At 37.2% G+C, this 13,502-nt stretch overlaps 2 protein-coding genes across 2 annotated transcripts; both read left to right on the plus strand.

Annotated features, from left to right (window-relative positions):
- The first annotated feature begins 7,955 nt into the window (after positions 1-7,955).
- LOC104441143 (cysteine-rich receptor-like protein kinase 5) lies at positions 7,956-11,755 on the plus strand. The gene is made up of 7 exons (XM_010054149.3): positions 7,956-8,731; positions 9,091-9,255; positions 9,347-9,468; positions 9,779-9,989; positions 10,379-10,616; positions 10,796-10,945; positions 11,046-11,755. The coding sequence occupies exons 1-6, from the start codon at positions 7,999-8,001 to the stop codon at positions 10,938-10,940; spliced, it is 1,614 nt and encodes a 537-aa protein (XP_010052451.2). The 5' UTR covers positions 7,956-7,998; the 3' UTR covers positions 10,941-10,945; positions 11,046-11,755.
- Positions 11,070-11,577, plus strand: LOC120292509 (cysteine-rich receptor-like protein kinase 4). Its single transcript, XM_039310734.1, has 2 exons — positions 11,070-11,395; positions 11,502-11,577. Exons 1-2 carry the CDS (start codon positions 11,070-11,072, stop codon positions 11,575-11,577), a joined length of 402 nt encoding a protein of 133 aa, XP_039166668.1.
- Positions 11,756-13,502: the final 1,747 nt, after the last annotated feature.

The following is a 13,502-nucleotide window of genomic DNA, read 5'->3' on the forward strand; positions in this document are numbered from 1 at the left end:
AAAATCATGTCAATCAAATTCTAAATAATCATCCCGATCCCGATTTGTCTCTTTAACGAACACCAACCCCAATTTCTACGCCCCTTGCTCGTACATTTTTTTTTTTTTTTTTTTGGAGGGGGGATCGAAGCCCCTTGAAAAAGTTAGAAGTAAGGAAAAGGGCGCGAGTACTACCCTCATCTTCCGCTTCAGTTCCTTCTACCTTGGTCGTCACCGGTGGCGTCTATAAAAATAGTCAAAGACCATATAGTACAAAGTGCCGCTTGGCCAGAAAGTGAGATTGGACTGTAGAATTTCACGGGCAAAGACTTTTGCACAACTTTATAAAAGCCAATTGAAGAGTCGTAAAAACTGATGGCGGAAAGATGGACGAAAAGGACACTTATAATTTCACAACTTTCGCATTACGTTTATTTTAGTGTCCAAATTTTCGAAGTGATCTTTTAAGTGGCACAACTTTTGAAAATCTCGATTATTCAAATAACATGTGGCATTAATTTTGAATATATAAACATGTCAACTCAAAATAGATAACTTTGTTTGACAACATAAATTCGTCTAAAATGGAGAAATTAGGTTCAAACTTACCAGATGCATTTACACTTTGGTAATACACTTGCATCAACGACATATAGGGCTCGGCCTTGGGTTGCCTAGATCTTCTCCACCTGCAAACTCATAAAGGGAAATGCCGGAAGAATTGATAATTCTACGACATTCTTCATCTGATACACAACGGCATCCCCAACTTTCCAAATATTCCAGCAAGAATAAGAAATCCTCCTCAGCGGAGCTTTCAAGTCCTCCTAGCTCAACCGTTGTCCTTCCACCTGCATTGAAAGCTACTTATCAAAAGTTTGAGTTGATGTTCATTAGTTTTAGTTTCATCATAGAAGACACGTTTAGAGGATTCTATGATCTTTCTTCGATATGAGTCTTCAGCAGTAGCTAATGCACCAGAACACAAATCCAACATAAAATGTCTAATCTTCAGCTGAAAATCAATGATTCGGATCGGCTTCCACACCTTACTGTCAGTCCTATGATTAAGAACATGAATGTTTATTTTCATGCAAGTTTCATTCTTAGGTCCCATAGCTACATTATAAGCAGATTTAACAGGAAAAAAAAAAAAACTTTATTTCTATTCCATGGCCACATCATGTTGTCTTTCTCCATCTCCTATCCCAGAAAATCGCAATGCAGTATCATATATATGATGTGCTAGCTTCGAATGAAACAAAAACTCTAATGCTAACCCAATAAGCCGTAAAAGAGGAAAAGCGTGATCATACTTGAGAAGGAGAGCATATGCTCCTCCATTATTTTTATCTCATTGAACTTGGCTTATACTTGAGGCAAATGTTACGGCCAAGAGGTTTCTGTAGCTAAAGGGCCGTGCCTTTCCGTGGAGGACCTCTTGCAATCGTTAGGATTCCCAACAGGACTTCTTTCGGAACGTCTCAAGGATGGGCGATACGGTTATTGAGCCAAACTCTAGAATTCTCTTGTCATTAGTGTTGGTAGTTGGTAGGTTTGGCGGTGCGATCTCATCCACCGGATGAATTCTCAATCAATGGATGTAATTAGAGGGCCTCTCGTTTAAGAAAGGGTGCCCTCCCCCTCATTTGTATACATCCAACTATTTCAACAATACAAAGGCTTGTTTCTTTCCAGAGCTTTTCTTTCTAGAAACTTTTTCTCTCTACGATCCGAGTGAGCGATCGATTGATCGAGCAAGACTTGGCTTAGGCGATCCAAAAGAGCCTGAGTCGCCGCACGGTCACGATCTCAATCGATCAGCCTGTGACACAAACATATGAGATTCCACATCTAAATTATCATTGTACTTCATCACATTCAGCTCTTTTTTTTTTTTTTTTTTTTTTTTCTCTCACCAGTTCTATTTTTCTCCACTAAATAATCATCTTCCTCGATAAAAAAGGCAGGGTCTTTCTCTAATCTAAATCCTCACGTCTGAGACAAGGAGCTTCTATCTATGGCAGCTTCAAATCTTTTCTCTCTTAACCCTCCACGCATTTTGCATTTGGCTAAGTCTACGTCCCCAACACCTTCCTTCACGGTGGTGAACCTCTCCATTCCAACCTCGAAGAACATTTTGAAGAGCTCGATTTCGTTGAACAATGAGGCCGTGAAGGAAACGAGAATTGGAGGTCACGTTGCTAAATCTCCTCTTGTTAAAGAGGCCGGTTATGATCAAATGCGTCCAAACTCCTTTTGAGAAATTGGACCGTGCAAATACGGGCTCAAATAATAGCAACAAATCAACCGAATACTTAGGTGATGCTTTTTTAATTATTTCTTAGGCATTTCAAATTAAAAGTACGTTGTGCTTGCTGACGTAAGAAATCTCGAGCTACTTAGGATTACTCGAACTTAGTTTGATGGTTACCCAACCTTGTGTTGATTCTTATAGTTGTTTCTAGGTATCTAATCGGATGATGAGATTAAACATTAAGGCTCCATTTGTTTCGTGAAAAATAAATAATTTGGATAGCATTTTCCTAAAGATAAATCACTCGTATCACCTGAAATAATCAGGCAATTGAGAATTTTTCATTATCAACAACAATTTAAGTTGAAATATTTTCGTGAACGCTGAAGATATTATTTTTTCTTTTATTTTTTGTAAGTGACACAAGTAATCATATTTAGGAAAATGTTTTTCAAATCGTTTATTTTTCTCGAAACAAAGGTAACCTGATACTAATGTTGAGTTTTAATGCACGTCATAAGTAGCTTGAGTGCTTCGTGGACCTTTCCTTGAACTTAAATCAACAGAATATTGAGATCAATTTCTGAAATAGGCATTGAGTTTCCAATTTTGGAGTCACGAAATGGAGCTTGACAATGGCAATACCAGTGCTTTGTTCTGAATTGAAATCTTTATAACATGGTGCTTCTACACGATTGACCCTACTGGACTGATATGCTGGCTCTGTCCCTGAATTTATTTATGCACGCATTCCATCAATTTCATTTACAATGTTCCATACTGAAAAGGAACTTAGACATATGATAATGGCAATAAAACAAGGAAAATTTGAAAGGAGAAAACACTCATATCTATCAAGAAATCTTGTTTCTCCAATGGCCGCAGTGTGTGGTTTGTGATAAATGAAATGGTAACTATTTTTTCATTCTATTTTTGACACGTGATTGATATGTAATCGATAATACTAGAATTAATCTATAAATACTTTTCATTTTTTTTTCCCTAAAAGTCCCCCTAAATACTTTTTTATGAATCTATACTGAAAATGTGGATGTTAAGTTATTGCAAGTGATGGAATTGATCCTAGTTGGGGCTGTTAGTTAGATTGTGGACAAACGCAGGAACGATCAATTAATAATTTGTTTTAAATTGACATTTCCATAAGATTTATGATAATTATGCGATGAAAGAAATTAAGTTCTTATTGAAAATTAATCAAGGACTAATCCTATAACTAAAACAAATTATAGGACGGAGATGGAACACTCTTCAAAGCGGGAGGACCGAAAGCGGGAGGACCAAAAGCACAATCGATAGGCACCACGTGTCGATTTGCTGGTGCTGACCGAGCACATTCCGTGCACATTTGGAGAAAAGTGGAATTATTACGTAGGAAATGCCATTCCTTGGTCGCGGACCCATTTAAAGGGTGTCAATGCTGTTGCTTATTTTAACCTAATAAATATGAGGCTTCTTGCGGCACTTCCCATCGACTCATAGATTTAAATAAAAGAAGAAAAAAAGATGCGTTTACCACTTGTGGAGAGAGTTGACCACTCCAGAAAATGTGGTTGAACCCTTCACCAGTTATAGCCTACAACAAACTCCTTTTCCGAATTTCATTGGCTTACCTCTTCCATGTGATTCTCGTTCATCATCACCATTTGGATCCCACTCCAGAAAATGTGGTCGAAACAGAACCCAACTACTGAAGCAAAACAATGTGGGTTTGTCCACTCACTTATATTTAACTATGTTAAACTGCATGTTGGGACAAAGCGTGCATTAACAGGCCCATGCTTAGCCACGACAGTGGTTGGACCTAACGGTAGATGAGACACATTTTGGCCAGGGTCATGAGTTTGATTCACGTCTTAAGCAAACTTCTAACGACTCGATTGCGTTGTTTAGTTGCGGCATATCTTGTATGGAGAGATTTCTGAATCGTTAGCTTACATCTTGAAGAGATTGCAATGATGTGCTAGCCAAGCTCAAACCTTTGAATCACGAGTGGTGTAGAGTAGTCATGGTTCAAATTGAATAGTCCGTATTAGGTATCGGGACTCATATGACAACTCTTAAAGGGGTTGTAGCACCAGTTGCCTTTCCTTGCTCCATTAGTTTATAACAGAGAAAATTAACCCGTGCCAAAATAGCTTCTAGCTCTATCTCCTCTCTCATGCGATGTCCTACCATTTGAGAATCTACAATCTAAAAATTTTAAGCCATTGGAGGATAAGACCGTTTGCGTATATAAAGCTTATATTAATCGTCATTAGGTATTTCCTCTTTTTTGTTTTTTTCGTTGCTGTCATATCTTGGCTATAGCCATGATGATGGCTGACTTGGTCAAGTTAGCATTTTCCTCAGTAATGTTGCAAAAAATCAAAGAAACTATTTTTTTTTAAGAGTATTGAAATATATCACATTAAACATTTTCCATTACTCAAATTTGATGGAATTAATGAAAGTTTATGACTGTACAAATTGATCAAGTTTTAGGACTTGATTTTACTATTTTAAAGTTTCAAGACGTGAATAAATTTTTGTGACCAGTTTTAGATTTGCTAGTACATTGATCCTTTATTTATTTTTCAATTTACCATGTTTTTTATGGTTTTTTTTCCTTGGTTACCTGTGCATTGAGCTTATCAACAAAATATCAATTTTAATTGGAGTTACTTACTAGCATTTTTAATCTCACTTGATCGCGACAAAGATTTTATTTAAACCTGTGTAAAAGAGGCTATTCCCTCTACATAATTTATTATATTCTGATCAGAAATTGGGAGGCAACCGCAAGTGGGAGCTGACGCAAGAACTTACAGGTTGAGAAAAGTTAGAGCATAAAACCTTTGTTAATTTTGAACTTTTTGTCTTCTGAAATGACAAAGTGGACGGTGTTTGACTTGTGAGATTTACTAATTTGAGTTTGATTGGCCATCAAAAAAGAATTTTACTAATTAATAATTAGGGAGGTGCTTTACTCATTAAGGACCACATGCTTCAATGGATCTTGCACAACAACGATCTTATCCCATGACTTTACTTTAAGTGGGGTCGTCTCCCCCCTTTATGTAGTTTTTAGACCCTAACCTTTGTTGTGTCGGAAGAAAACAATTTCATTTATTAAATCAAATCATTAAAGAAGACGCACTTAGTATATACACATATTAATTAGTCAGCCACTCAACAATATTTTTGATGAAAAATTTAAAAGATTAAGCAAGAGCACGCGAAGAGAATACTGTCATGTGACCAAATCAGTATGTGCAATTTCTTAAGTTTCTAGAAGAAAGTCTCAAATCTGGTTATTAATTGACCTTATGTGTATAATGAGGTGTCAAATTATCTCACATTGATTATTTATAATATTTTATACTCTTTGTATACTTTATATATATATAGATAGAGAGAGAGAGAGAGAGAGTTGGACATATTAAGTTTTTCAATAATCATCACAGGTACTACCAATCTATAAATAACATATCATTTCTTAAGAAATTTTCATGAAAAGATCATTGAATGCCATTAAAAATCAACAAAAGACATTAAAACAAACAAATAATTAAGCAAACAACCTTCTCTAGCTTTCGTGGGAAGTTTGTTCTTGCTCTTAATTATTTGAATGAGGTCCGTGTCAACATTCTCACATGATGCTTAACAAATTTATCTAGACATGATTCTATTGGTTTAAGTTACCAAGTCTCATTTGAATTACTTATCGAGGTATTTTTGGAATTTTCCACACACGTATCAGCTTTTCTATTGCTTTACCAAATTTTATTAGTTTGGCTAATCAATGTTTCAATTTACGAACTCTTTTATGAAACTATCACTTTCCTTGATTTTGGAGTCGTTAAGTAGAGCTTAAAATGGCAGCATAAGTGCTTCGTGCTGAGTTGAAAACTTTGTAACACGATGCTTCTACAAGATTGACCCTTCTTACTCGATATCGTGGCTCCATCGCCGTATATGTTTATGCAATGATCTGATCATTTTCATTTACAATTTTCCATATTATTTTTTTTATCTGTTATCTAACTTATAATATGATAATGGTCCTAAGAAAAGGAACATTTGAAATGAGAAATGCTCCTACATAAATTGAGAAAACTTGTTTTTCCCGTTGCCATTGCATGTACTTCGTGATGTTCCACACGTCATAAGTGGAATGCTAATTGTTCATTTCATTCTAATTTGGACACCCCTAATTAATATATCTTAAAAAATACATTATGATTGGAATTGTCATGAGTGAAAGGAGTCCCCGGCGTTTGCACGAGCTGATGCTGGTAGCCTAAATGCGATAATATTTTTCTATTCTAGTTATATGGTATTGCCCTTTTTAAATCGAAAGGCAGGCATGTTTCCGATGTCGGTCTGTTCATTCCCACGAATCAAAGTGCCGTGACACACCCCACCAAGCATAGGGCCGATACATTGTTACTAGTCAGTCTTAAGTCCTCAGAATTTTTATTATTCTGGTGCGTCCGCTCTCATAAAGTAATGTTTGTAAGTCTAGTATACTTGTGGGGAAATTACAAAAATCGTCCCCGTACTATTAGCCAACTTCAGTTTCGGTCCATGTACTATACTTCATTATAGTTTAGTCCCTCAACTTTTCTGTGGCAACGATTTTGGGATTAAAATTTAATTCAGGGATAAATGCATTGGAAGTCTTAAAATTAGTTATGAAAGTGCAATTAGATCATAAAAATTTTAAAATATGCTGTTAAGTCCTAAAGCTTATTAGTATTTTCTGTTTGCCAAGTTAAACGGAGCAAATGAAAAGACTTGATTGCACAAACTTGACAAATTTTAATATTTGATTGCACTTTTGAAAGTTTTAGGATTTAATTATATTTTAATAACAAATTTTAGAACTTCTAGTACACTTATCTCTTTAATTTACAATCAATGTGAGAATGGAATATGCTGACTACGCATTGACAAATCAATATGTGGCACCTACGTATAAAAGTTTCAATAAAAATTAGACTTTCGATCCACGTGCTAAAATAAATATTTAAATTGAGTCCTTGTACTTTGTTTTAGTTACCAAAACCAGTCCTCCTATTTTTTTTTTCAACAAAAATTTAATTTCTTTCATCTTAATCCAAAATCTCATAGGAAAGTCAAATTGAAATACGAGTGTTAGTTTAAAATTAGTTTAAAATTGCTATATTTACAAGTTCAACCAATTTAATTGAAAGACTTATTAAGATAAATGCCATCGTTAAGCATTTTCCATCACTCAAATTTGAAGAAGTTAAATGATTGTACTTATTGGTCAAGTTTTAGCCATGATTTCACTTTTTAATAGTTTTAGAACTTAATTACACTTTTGCGACAAGTTTTTAGTCACTTGGTACATTTATTCCTTATTTATCCATTAATTAAAAAAACTCTTCTATTGTATTACCATTTTGCATTTCTTTTTTGCCTTGATTACCGACGTTCTTGAATTTATTCACATGTTTTACAAAGTTCCACAAATATAATTGGAACAATTTATCTAAGTCAGACTAATAGAAGGTCGTAATTTTGTATAAGAATTGATATATTTAAGGTGTTCATAAAAATATCAAAACACCCTCAACTATATATCAATCATAAGAACAAAACTTGTTCTATTCAGAACAGTAGAATTCTCCTCTTATTTAAAAATCCATGTTGGGGCCTCACAATTGAATACAAAGAACGAATCTCCCTTCTTCATCATAATTCACATACCACACGCACAGCAAAAGAGTGAGAAGATGCCAATGACGCTTTTTCTACTTCTTTGCACGCTCAGCTTTTCCACCATCAGTGCTGCTGAATTCACACTCACCATAAGCAGACATTACTGCTCAAACTCAAGCACCATCGCTCCCAATAGCACCTACCAAGCCAACCTCATTCGTGTTCTTCATGATCTCGTCTCTAGTGCAAGTTCCGACCGTGATGAAGGATTTTCCGTCACATCGAGCGAGGCCGTCTATGGCAGCTTTATGTGCAGAGGAGATGTCTCGAAGACAGAGTGCATGGAATGCATCAAGAACGCGAGCGTTGAGATAACCCGCTTATGCCAGTTGACCAAAGTCTCTATCCTGTGGTACGATCAGTGCATGTTGCGCTATGCCGATGTGAATTTCTCCTCAACTGTAGAGATGGAACCTCTGTTGGACGATTACAATGGAGAGAACACAGAAAATCCAGATGATCTCGTGAAGCTACTGAACAAGACCTTGAATAGCGCTGCAAGAGAGGCTGCTTGGCATTCTTCTAGGATGTATGGCCATCGCGAGGCCAAGTTCACTCGGGAAAAAAAGTTGTACACGTTTGCACAGTGTGTGCGTTATCTTTCCAAGAACGATTGTTGGGAGTGCCTTCGCAATGCAACATCTAACCTCTTAAGCATCCAAAAGGGGAAAATCGGGGGCAGAGTGTTGCTTCCGAGTTGCTTTGTCCGGTCCGAGATTTACCCGTTTTATCAGAGAAGCTCAAAAGGTAAGGTAGCCCCTCATATTTTATTTGTCGAAGTTCATCATCATACTTGTTGTTTCTTCTAAGATAAACAGAATTCATGTTGTCCGCTTAAGCTGAGTCTTTGCTCTTCCAGATGTCATTAGAGTAGTCTGCCAGCAAAAGAAATTTTTTCTTTTCAATTCAGCTACAAATAAAATATTTACAGTTATATCACTCACAGCTCGTTTTAGTTAAGTACAGTCCATTTAATTGTCTGAAACAGCTTTCGAATGGAGTTGGGGAATATCCTGCTCTTATGTATGTGCTGGAAGATGAATTTATAACTGGAAGAAGCCACACTTTCTTGTATGTCAATGACACTATTAGCTGCGACAATGCAGGGACGGTGCCCTTTCAAGTGAAAATATCTGCCGCAACTTTCGCTGCTATTGTAGGATTGACGCTACCTATTTACATGATAGCTCAGCATTTACTGAGAGGAAGAAGAAGAAGAAGAGGAGTTCTAAGAAGGGACAGCGAAAGTTGCATAGAAGAACATCCAATTGGTAACTCGGCAAAACAATGCTATTGCATAAATACAATTTATTGATTTCATTTCACTAGAGTCTAAAGATATGTGAACCATTTAACTGCCAGTTCAGAGGCAAATTTCTGAGCTCCGTTCCCTGCAATTTGATCTGCAAACAATAGAAGCCGCCACAAATAAGTTCTTGAACGACAACAAGTTAGGGGAAGGTGGATTTGGTCCAGTTTACAAGGTAATTAGGATGCTCAAAGATATCATTCAGCTTTTGATTTATCAAGAAGCCAACACTAACTAATTCTCGTGTATATTCATAATGTAGTATTGTCGTTTACAGTGAAGCCTCTCGAAGCACCAGGGGATTTTTTTTTTTTTTTTTTTTTCATTTACATTAGTTAGATAGGAAAAATTTCGAGATTATGCATCTGGTTATCCTATTTCAATGCCCAATTGCATATACGCAATAACCAAAAGTATAACAAACGAAGAAACAATAAGATGTGTCTATTTTGGTAAATTTGATTTTATGTCTATTCTGTTATCAGGGCACATTGCCTGGTGGTCAAGAAATTGCAGCAAAGAGGCTATCTAGGAGCTCTGGACAAGGTGTGGAGGAATTCAAGACCGAGGTTGAACTAGTAGCCAAACTTCAACACAGAAACCTGGTCAGGCTTCTGGGGTTCTCCATGGAAAGAGATGAAACGATACTGGTCTATGAATACGTGTCCAACGGGAGCCTCGATCGCTTGTTATTTGGTTTGCCTCTCTTTTATCTCCTTTTCACCACGTTAATTCTCCAGAATTTCAATCTAAATGATATGTTTCGTTAAGAGAAGATGAGACGAAAATGTTATTCTGGCTAAATGAAGACAAAATAGATATATTAGTGACAGCTGGACAACGTAATACAAATAAACATCTTGTTATTATTCTACTTAGTTTCTCCGTCACTTCATTTCTACATGCACGAATGCAACTTTAAAGATAGAACACAGTGAAGAAGTAGATAGGGAAAATGAATTACTTGATAATGAGAACATTGATCCAAAGTTTATGAAAGCAACTATATGTGATGATTTGGGCATGAGCATTTTGCCAGTATTAGTCGATGGAACTTACAGATTAATTTCTTGACTGATGAATAGATCCTGAGCTCAGGGGACAACTAGATTGGTCAGTACGTTACAAAGTCATGGTAGGGGTGGCGCGTGGACTGCTATACCTTCATGAAGATTCTCGGCTTCGAATTATTCATCGTGATCTCAAAGCTAGCAACATTTTGCTAGATGCTGACATGAACCCAAAAATATCTGATTTTGGTGCAGCCCGGATCTTCAAATCTGATCAGACTCAAGCAAGCACTAAAAGAATTGTTGGAACATAGTAAGTACAACATCGGTTAATCTGACTTGTTATTGGCAATGAACAATGTGCCATTGGCATTGACTTGGAGCATCTTCTTGACAAGCAAGAAAAGCAGACTCGTCCTAATTTGTTTCTGGCAGAATATGTCCATAGTTAAACATTCTCTCAACTGTGTTAACATATTGTGTTCAATGTAGTGGCTACATGTCCCCTGAGTATCTGACGTTTGGACACTTCTCCATAAAATCTGACGTCTTCAGCTATGGTGTGTTTATGCTGGAGATTATAACTGGCAAAAAAACAGCCAATTCTTCTCAGTGGACTGCGATGAGGACCTGCTAGGCTATGTGAGTATCTTAATAAAGCCATTCCTTTTGGCTAAAATCACTTTTAATAGAATTACAACAGTACTTTGAACAAAAATTACTAATATAACTATTCTTTTAGGTTTGGAAGCACTGGAGCAATGGAATGCCATTGAAAGTAGTGGACCTAGCTTTAAGTGGTGCTTATTCTGTGAACGAAGTGATCAGATGCATGCACATTGGCTTACTCTGTGTCCAAGATGACATGGAAGACCGCCCTACCATGGATTCAGTGATTCTGATGTTAAACAGCGATTCTATTAGCATACCAGTGCCTCAAAGACCTTCGTTCTTCTTTCCTGGTAAGAAGTGCAAACAGGCACCTTGTGGTCTGAACTCTGATCGATCAAACAGCAAAGTGGACCAATCTGTTAGCAACATAATGTCGCCGGGGTCTCCGAGTAATAGCAATCATGCTGATCCAGGTCCATGGTAATCGAGATTTTGAGGCTATCATTTAGACGATTCATTGTTTAGATTACCAGATAAATTGTGTGGGTACGCTTCATAGCACATCATTGCCAGGATTCTGTTAAAGGATTGCAATGGTGGATACCTTTGATGAAAAAGTGGATATCACTTTTGCAAATAACGTTTATGATGGTAGCCTCTAAAAGGTTTTCCAGAGCAATCAGTGGACTCCGATATCTATTGCCATTACCGAATCTGTCATCATTTAGTCAGAGATCACCATCGTCTGAGTTTCTGAAAATTTTAGAAGCTTTTGCACGTTATGGCGTTAGCATTTTGAACTTTCTCAATAGTTTCTCAAGAAGTCTGCCTGAACTTATTGGCTGCTAAAATGTTCCACGGAGGATCTTATTCACCCTGCGCGTAAAGTATTCTCAGCCAATCACTCACGCAGAGTAATGCAAACCTGCTTTCAATATCTTTCTTCTATCTTCTTGACCTCAAACAGATACACAATATTCCAGCAATTAAAAGAGATAATCCAACAGCTAGGATTATGATAACGAGGGCAATATGACCTGAGTTTGTATTTATCCCGAAAAAGGAAGAGCTCTCATGTTAGATAATAAACTCATAGACATCAATCAGTGTTGAGAACCAATTACCAAAACTAGTTTTTAGGAGGGCCTGCACATTGAAAGGAGGACATAGTGTTATTCTATCAGTTTCAGATGAAAACTTCAGACACCGGCATATTAGTGAATACATATGGACAATGTCTAAGGTGGAATATCAGCTGGCAAGTAGACCTCAAGTTTCTTGTGTTATATTAGGGTGACCAAACTGAAGTCGGACAGATGAAATCAAAGTGTTTCAAACTAGATGAGGATTTGATAATTATTGCTATCCCATTCCTCCAAACGTTCCACAACTTTGTCCTCAGTTTCACCGGTAATAATAGTAGGTGACGAATATCACTGATAACATATCGCCAAATCTACCTCCTCTCAAAAAATCAAATGTTTTATGAGCCCAGAATATATAGTTTGATTCATTGTGAAATGGTCTGAATTTAGACTATCAGTTTATCTACTACGTGACTTTGCAGTGTAAAATTAGTAGATTGGAAGAAGAGATGTGAAGAAACCGGCACTTAGAGGGCACACGGGTAGAAAATAAAGCCGAAAACAGACTCAGCACATTGAAATGCCTTAGCAAACGATCGGAAAACGTGGGAACGATCGGTCAATGGTCAGGCCGGTCTAACTGAACTGGTCAACAGTCGACAGTCAATAGTTGGGCAAGGTCAACTGACGACGTGGCACGATGATGTGGTGGTGACGTTAGTAGTAATTGGCTAGAGCATGCACGTGGCTGGCAGGTGAGAGATGACGCCCGCAATGCCGTAGAGGCTTCTAGCGTGTGACGACGCGTAGATCGCAATTATAGCGGCGCTCGCTCGGTGGCATTTGCGGTGGCGATTGGCGATTTGGTCCCCGAGATTTGACTCGTTGGAGGACGGCGAGATTGATCTTGGAGTTGATTTCAAAAACAAGCCACCAAAAGCATCAAAACATCACTCAAAGGCATTGGTTCATTGGAGGCGCATGAATTCTATTCGCAGTGGCGCGTGTATGCGCCTGAGAGCTTGTGTGGCGGCAAATTGTTGCAAAATTTCAGGATTTGGCTTTCTAAGGGTAAAAATTCTGATGGTGATGGTGGTTTTTAGAAACAAGCAACGGAAAGTGGCGAAACAACACTCAAGAGCAGCAGCTTTGGTACTGTCACTCTGTAAAAGACTCAAATGGGCATTGCTCAGACAAAAAGTGATCGAATAAATAAATTATAACATTTAAGTGAATATCGTATAAAGGATATGACACTTGTGATATTTTTATCTCCACATATAAGGTTAGACTTGTTCATTCGGAGTACACCTATTATGAGTAATGTAGATTTGAGTTACCCTTAGTTTTCATTAATAATTTATTTTTTAGGACATATTTCAGTATTTAGCACACTAGCGAAACTGAAAAATTTCTTCCGAGCATCACCCCATAACTTAAGTTGATGTATTTACTAGAGGAAAAATGCATCATCTATTCACGCGAAAAATTTGTTATGCCTC

The sequence above is a fragment of the Eucalyptus grandis genome, chromosome 4 (genome assembly GCF_016545825.1).
Source record: "Eucalyptus grandis isolate ANBG69807.140 chromosome 4, ASM1654582v1, whole genome shotgun sequence".
NCBI lineage: Eukaryota > Viridiplantae > Streptophyta > Magnoliopsida > Myrtales > Myrtaceae > Eucalyptus > Eucalyptus grandis.